The sequence below is a fragment of the Ascaphus truei genome, chromosome 2 (genome assembly GCF_040206685.1).
Source record: "Ascaphus truei isolate aAscTru1 chromosome 2, aAscTru1.hap1, whole genome shotgun sequence".
Classification (NCBI taxonomy): Eukaryota; Metazoa; Chordata; class Amphibia; order Anura; family Ascaphidae; genus Ascaphus; species Ascaphus truei.
Genome location: NC_134484.1, coordinates 155,660,627 through 155,668,050, shown reverse-complemented (window position 1 = coordinate 155,668,050; position 7,424 = coordinate 155,660,627). Strand labels below are relative to the sequence as shown.

At 57.8% G+C, this 7,424-nt stretch overlaps 1 protein-coding gene across 5 annotated transcripts in view; it reads left to right on the top strand.

The window, feature by feature from the left end:
• RTTN (rotatin) overlaps positions 1-7,424 on the top strand; it is a 182,900-nt gene that overhangs the window by 22,318 nt on the left and 153,158 nt on the right. For all 5 annotated transcript variants that reach the window (XM_075585443.1, XM_075585445.1, XM_075585442.1 and 2 more), the window contains one exon: positions 6,107-6,221. In XM_075585443.1, coding sequence (XP_075441558.1) covers positions 6,107-6,221 — 115 coding nt within the window. The remainder of the gene's footprint in view (positions 1-6,106; positions 6,222-7,424) is intronic.

Here is a 7,424-nt window from a genome sequence, read left to right as displayed (position 1 = left end):
TCTCCCTCCCCCCCGCTCGCTCTCTCCCTCCCCCCGCTCGCTCTCTCCCTCCCCCCCCGCTCGCTCTCTCCTCCCCCGCTCGCTCTCTCCCTCCCCCCGCTCGCTCTCCCCCTCCCCCCGCTCGCTCTCCCCTTCCCCCCCGCGCTCTCCCCCTCCCCCGCGCTCTCCCCCTCCCCCGCGCTCTACCCCTCCTCCGCGCTCTACCCCTCCTCCGCGCTCTACCCCTCCTCCGCGCTCTCCCCTCTCTCCCCGTGCTCTCACTCCCACGTGCTCTCTCTCCCCGCGCTCTCCCCCTCTCTCCCCGCTCTCTCCCTCCCTCCCGCTCTCTCTCCCTCACTCCCCCCCGCGCTCCCTCCCTCCCGTGCTCTCTCCCTCCCCCGCGCTCCCTCCCGCGCTCTCTCCCTCCCCCCCGCACTCTCTCCCTCTCTCCCTCCCTCCCCCGCGCTCTCTCCCTCCCCCGCGCTCTCTCCCTCCCTCCCCCGCGCTCTCTCCCTCCCTCCCCCGCGCTCCTCTCCCTCCCTCCCCCCCACGCCCTCTACCTCCCTCCCCCCACGCTCTCTCCCTCCCGCGCTCTCTCCCTCCCCCCGCTCTCCCTCCCCCCGCTCTCCCTCCCTCCCCCCCGCGCTCGCTCCCTCCCCCGCACTCTCCCTCCCTCCCCCGCGCTCTCCCTCCCTCCCCCCGCTTTCCCTCCCTCTCCCCCTTCCCACGCTCTCTCCCTCCCCCTCCCCCCGTGCTCTCTTCCACTCCCCCGCGCTCTCTTGCGCGCTCTCCCCCTCCCCAGCTCGCTCTCCCCCCCGCTCGCTCTCCCCCCCCGCTCGCTCTCCCCCCCGCTCGCTCTCCCCCCCCGCTCGCTCTCCCCCCCCGCTCGCTCTCCCCCCGCTCGCTCTCCCCCCCGCTCGCTCTCCCCCCCGCTCGCTCTCCCCCCCGCTCGCTCTCCCCCCCGCTCGCTCTCCCCCCCGCTCGCTCTCCCCCCCGCTCGCTCTCCCCCCGCTCGCTCTCCCCCCCCATGCTCTCCCTCTCCCCCCGCACTCTCCCCCTCCCCCCCTGCGCTCTCCCCCTCCCCCCCTGCGCTCTCCCCCTCCCCCCCTGCGCTCTCACCCTTCCCCCCCTGCGCTCTCCCCCTCCCCCCCTGCGCTCTCTCCCTCCCCCTCCCCCCCTGCGCTCTCTCCCTCCCCCTCCCCCCTGCGCTCTCTCCCTCCCCCTCCCCCCTGCGCTCTCTCCCTCCCCCCCTGCGCTCTCTCCCTCCCCCTCCCCCCTGCGCTCTCTCCCTCCCCCTCCCCCCTGCGCTCTCTCCCTCCCCCTCCCCCCCTGCGCTCTCCCCCTCCCCCCGCGCTCCCTCCCCCGCGCTCTCTCCCCCTCCCCCCGCTCGCTCTCTCCCTCCCCCCGCTCGCGCTCTCCTCCCCCGCTCTCGCTCTCCCTCCCCCCGCTCGCTCTCTCCCTTCCCCGCTCGCTCTCTCCCTCCCCCGCTCGCTCTCTCCCTCCCCCCGCGCGTTTCGCTCTCTCCCTCCCCCGCGTTTCGCTCTCTCCCTCCCCCCCGCGTTTTGCTCTCTCCCTCCCCCCCGCGTTTCGCTCTCTCCCCCCCCCCGCGTTTTGCTCTCTCCCTCCCCCCTGCGTTTTGCTCTCTCCCTCCCCCCCGCGTTTTGCTCTCTCCCTCCCCCCCGCATTTTGCTCTCTCCCTCCCGCCCGCGTTTTGCTCTCTCCCTCCCCCCCGCGTTTTGCTCTCTCCCTCCCCCCGCGTTTTGCTCTCTCCCTCCCCCCGCGTTTCGCTCTCCCCCTCCCCCCTGCGCTCTCTCCCTCCCCCTCCCCCCCTGCGCTCTCTCCCTCCCCCTCCCCCCCTGCGCTCTCTCCCTCCCCCTCCCCCCTGCGCTCTCTCCCTCCCCCCCTGCGCTCTCCCCCTCCCCCCTGCGCTCTCTCCCTCCCCCTCCCCCCTGCGCTCTCTCCCTCCCCCCTGCGCTCTCTCCCTCCCCTCCCCCCCTGCGCTCTCTCCCTCCCCTCCCCCCTGCGCTCTCTCCCTCCCCTCCCCCCCTGCGCTCTCCCCCTCCCCTCCCCCCCTGCGCTCTCCCCCTCCCCTCCCCACCTGCGCTCTCTCCCCCCCTCCCCCGTGCTCTCTCCCCCTCCCCTCGCGCTCTCTCCCCCTCCCCCGCACTCTCTCCCCATCCCCCGCTCGCTCTCTCCCCCTCCCCCGCTCGCTCTCTCCCTCCCCCCGCTCGCTCTCTCCCTCCCCCCCCGCTCGCTCTTTCCCTCCCCCCGCTCGCTCTCTCCCTCCCCCCCGCTCGCTCTCTCCCTCCCCCCGCTCGCTCTCTCCCTCCCCCCGTTCGCTCTCCCCCTCCCCCCGCTCGCTCTCCCCTTCCCCCCGCGCTCTCCCCCTCCCCCGCGCTCTCCCCCTCCCCGCGCTCTACCCCTCCCCCGCGCTCTACCCCTCCTCCGCGCTCTCCCCCTCTCTCCCCGTGCTCTCACTCTCCCCGTGCTCTCTCTCCCCCGCGCTCTCCCCTCTCTCCCGCTCTCCTCCCTCCCTCCCGCGCTCTCTCCCTCACTCCCCCACGCGCTCCCTCCCTCCCGTGCGCTCTCCCTCCCCCGCGCTCCCTCCCGCGCTCTCTCCCTCCCCCCCGCACTCTCTCCCTCTCTCCCTCCCTCCCCCCGCGCTCTCTCCTCCCCCCGCGCTCTCTCCCTCCCCCCGCGCTCTCTCCCTCCCTCCCCGCGCTCTCTCCCTCCCCCCGCGCTCTCTCCCTCCCCCCGCGCTCTCTCCCCCCCTCCCCCCCACGCCCTCTCCCTCCCTCCCCCACGCTCTCTCCCTCCCGTGCTCTCAAGCGCTCTCTCCCTCCCCCCCGCTCTCCCTCCCCCCGCTCTCCCTCCCTCCCCCCCGCGCTCGCTCCTCCCCGTACTCTCCCTGCCCTCCCCCCGCGCTCTCCCTCCCTCCCCCCCGCGGTCCCTCCCTCTCCCCCTCCCCCACGCTCTCTCCCTCCCCCTCCCCCCGTGCTCTCTTCCACTCCCCCGCGCTCTCTCGCGCGCTCTCCCCCCTCCCCCGCTCGCTCTCCCCCCCCGCTCGCTCTCCCCCCCCGCTCGCTCTCCCCCCCCGCTCGCTCTCCCCCCCGCTCGCTCTCCCCCCATGCTCTCCCTCTCCCCCCGCACTCTCCCCCTCCCCCCCGCACTCTCCCCCTCCCCCCATGCGCTCTCCCCCTCCCCCCAGCGCTCTCTCCCTCCCCCCCTGTGCTCTCCCCCTCCCCCCCTGTGCTCTCTCCCTCCCCCTCCCCCCTGCGCTCTCTCCCTCCCCCTCCCCCCTGTGCTCTCTCCCTCCCCCCCTGCGCTCTCTCCCTCCCCCTCCCCCCTGCGCTCTCTCCCTCCCCCTCCCCCCCTGCGCTCTCCCCCTCCCCCCGCGCTCCCTCCCCCTCCCCCCGCGCTCTCTCCCCCTCCCCCGCTCGCTCTCTCCCTCCCCCGCTCTCTCCCTCCCCCCGCTCGCTCTCTCCCTCCCCCCGCTCGCTCTCTCTCCCTCGCTCGCGCTCTCCCCTCCCCCCGCGCGTTTCGCTCTCTCCCTCCCCCCGCGTTTCGCTCTCTCCCTCCCCCCCGCGTTTTGCTCTCTACCTCCCCCCGCGTTTCGCTCTCTCCCCCCCGCGTTTTGCTCTCTCCCTCCCCCCTGCGTTTTGCTCTCTCCCTCCCCCCGCGTTTTGCTCTCTCCCTCCCCCCCGCATTTTGCTCTCTCCCTCCCGCCCGCGTTTTGCTCTCTCCCTCCCCCCGCGTTTTGCTCTCTCCCTCCCCCCGCGTTTTGCTCTCTCCCTCCCCCGCGTTTCGCTCTCTCCCTCCCCCCTGCGTTTCGCTCTCTCCCCCGCGCTTCGCTCTTTCCCCCCCGCGCTTCGCTCTCTCCCCCCGTGCTTCGCTCTCTCCCCCCCGCGCTTCGCTCTCTCCCCCACCACCCCCACATTTCGCTCCGCCATAGAATTCAAAGAGGGTGTACTTTCATTTTCACACAACTGTATATGTGTATATATGTATGTATATATACATTTATTTTTTTAACCATATTCTATGCATATGGGACAAGCTTCAGGATTTATTGGAGTATGTGTGAGTGCCAACTGCTATATTATTGTGTATGTGTATGTATAATGAATGAAAACAGATGTCACTCACGTGATAAGTAATTGTAGGTGCTTGTCCCATAGGTATTCACATACTAAAGATATCGATGTTTCGGTCCTCTAAACAGGACTTTTCTCAAGGCAGTGCCTTGAGAAAGGTCCCGGTTTTAGATGACCGAAACGTCGGTGTGCGTGCATTCTATCTACAATACAGTCTTTATACTACATTTTCATCTGAGTGCTGCCTCTTTCTTACTGGAAGATTTCTTTTAGAGTGTGGTCCCGGTGAGGATAATCTATCCTATCTATCCTATCTATCTATCTTTCTAACGAGTCTCTCACATCATTGTGAAGGAATTTTGGCCCACTCTTCTTTACAACGTTGCTTCAGTTCATTGAGGTTTGTGGGCATTTGTTTATGCACAATTTTCTTAAGGTCCAGCCACAGCATCGGGTTGAGGTCTGGATATGCACAGGACCCCAGAAGTGATCAGCTGCTTGACCCACACTGAATTCTCTGCTGCACAGCTGGGTCACCCACCCAGTCGGTCACCCATCCACTCACCCAGTCAGTCAGTCACCCAGGTCACCCACTAAGCTCCCCAGGTCACCTCTCCAGGTCACCCGCCCACCTCCCCAGGTCACCCCCCCCCCACCTCACAATGTCACCCCCCCCCCACCGGTCACCCCCCCCACACACTCGCACACAAGGAATTCACAGTTAGTTTAAATATAAAAGTGCATATAGCTAAAACAGGGTGCGTGTGCAGAGCACGCGCGTTCTAAGTCAAACTTCTTTGCGTTTTGTCACTGAAATTGTGTTTTGAATTTTTAATTAAAAACAGCACCATCACAAATACAATTTCTGTGACAACAGTAACAGAAGACACAAGTTTCACTTAAAATGCGTGTGCTTGGCACACACCCTTTTTTTAATCCCCTTTTTGCTCTGTTTGTAGAGTACAAAGCAATCAAGTAGTGTTAAATATATTGTTTAAGTATCCATTCTAGTATCTAGTGCAATGTAGGTTGGTGCAACGCACAGCAAAAAAGGTGATGGCAGGTCTGGCAAAATATTTCTTTATTGCAGGGACATAAAAAACGGAAGGCTGCAACCTTCTACGCTGTGCAATGCATACCTATGTTCATTTTTACAACGCCAAAACGGCTTATCCAACGCTCTTACGACGCTTTGCAACATTGTGTGTGTATAAATAAATATATATATATATATATATATATATATATATATATATATATATATATAGGCAATACGATACCGCACGTGGACGAATATCAGAGGCAGCACTCCAAATGAATATCAAAATTCCTGTATTTGTTCAACAAAATATCATATCCAACGTTTCGGTCCTCAAACGGGACCTTTGTCTTCACCTTGACAAAGGTCCTGTTTGAGGACCGAAACGTTGGATATGATGTTTTGTTGAACAAATACATGATTTTTGATATTCATTTGGAGTGCTACCTCTGATATTCGTCCACGTGCGGTATCGTATTGCCTATTTATTTGTACAGGATTTGCACCCATTCTTTCTATTCAGACGGAGTGCCTATGGTTCTTTATTACCTGAAACACACACACACACACACACACATTCACATAAACAACATTGCAAAGCGTCGTAAGAGCGTATATATATAATATTATACTATATAATATTATATTATACTGTATAATATATTATTTATTATGTTATATTATATATATAATACAGTATATTCACTATATAATTTATGTGTGTGCTGCATATCTTATTGCCTGCATAAATTATGTGGTGTATTTTAGTGTTAAAAATTAAAAAATGCCTTCAGGAACGGAACCTTTCATTTAAACAGTGTTCCTATGGGAAAATGTGTTTCGCTTTACAACGTTTCGCTATCCAACGCCATTTTGAGTAACACATTGTGTCGGATAACCGAGGACTGCCTGTAGTTGACATTTCAAGCGTATTCCTTTTCAGGATGTTACTTTGTATTGGAAGTGGAACAAAACAATCTCTCTGTCATTCCAGCTCTTTGAGAAGTAATAACCATAGTTTAGTGTGGAGAAGTTGCCAGCTTCTACAGGATGTTGTAATGCAAGATTTTCCTGCAGAGATCTTTCTTCAAAGACCAAAGATTGTACAGGTTAGCTGAAAAATTAACAACCTGCTTCCGTTCTTTCTATTGTCTTAGAGATTTCATACTTTTAATTTTAATGCGTTCACTCTACATTGACTTTTTCCTGATGTGCTTTCTTCTGCATCTGATGACACGCTATAGTTGAATAAAAGGTTAAGTTCTATTTTACCACAAACCATTTTTTAATTTTCTTTATTTGAAAACCCCACAGGTGCAGTTGTTAAATCTTCCGTTCTGTACATTTGTTCAAAATAATACATTCACTAACATTTATTTTATTATTACATGCTTCCTTTTGACATCTTTTTGTATTTTATGTTAAATAATATATATTTGTGATGCTTATTCTAATGCCATTTGTTCAGTTTCTCTAAACTTCTTCTTTCCAGCTTTGCACGGCATTAAAGAGGCAGCGCGCACGGCACTTTAAAAAAAGCATGTGTTTATCTTTATTGAAAACGATTTACCTAAGCTGCCAATTGATTAGTTCTCAAGTTATCAGCAAAGATCCTGCTTTCCAGGGTTCATTAAATAGCTGCCTTTCAGTTTCAATAAATCATTCAGTCAGTGTAAGGCCGCGTTTATACTGCCGGCGACGCGACCGATGACGTCACCTGTCGCCACTGGCTAAAGTTGAACTTTAGTTTTGAGCGACGTCACGAAGGGGGAGGGCAGAGTGCAATATGCGCTCTGTGATTGTTTAGAGACAGTCACATGTGGCGACTGTCTCTAAAAAAATCAAATAACACTAACTACAAATTTTTTGGTTGTTCCGTCGCTGTCGCGCCTACTCTAAGCGCATGCGACGGATTAAATGTATTTGTTTTGGAATTACTTTGCCGTCACCAGGCACTATAAGCGCAGCCATAGTCAGCAGCTGCAATGTATCCTTATATTTCTAAGGTAACATTATCTATTGCTACAGTTTACAGCTCAAACTGCTGGGAACATTGGCAACGAATTATCCCAAACAGGAAAGTGTTGCAGAGGTCTTGCACTGCTGGGGAAGTGTGGTAAACTTGCTATGGAAATCAAAGGATGCTTTAAAAAGAATTAAAAATGGCATTGAGTTTAATTAAAACAAAACCAGTCACTATTATCTTATATTACAGAACTGATTTATTTAAAAAATAAAAAGCAATAAAAGATTTCACATGTTTTGCTGCTTTAGTATTATATACAGGTAAGACTAAAATGCCAATCCCTTTC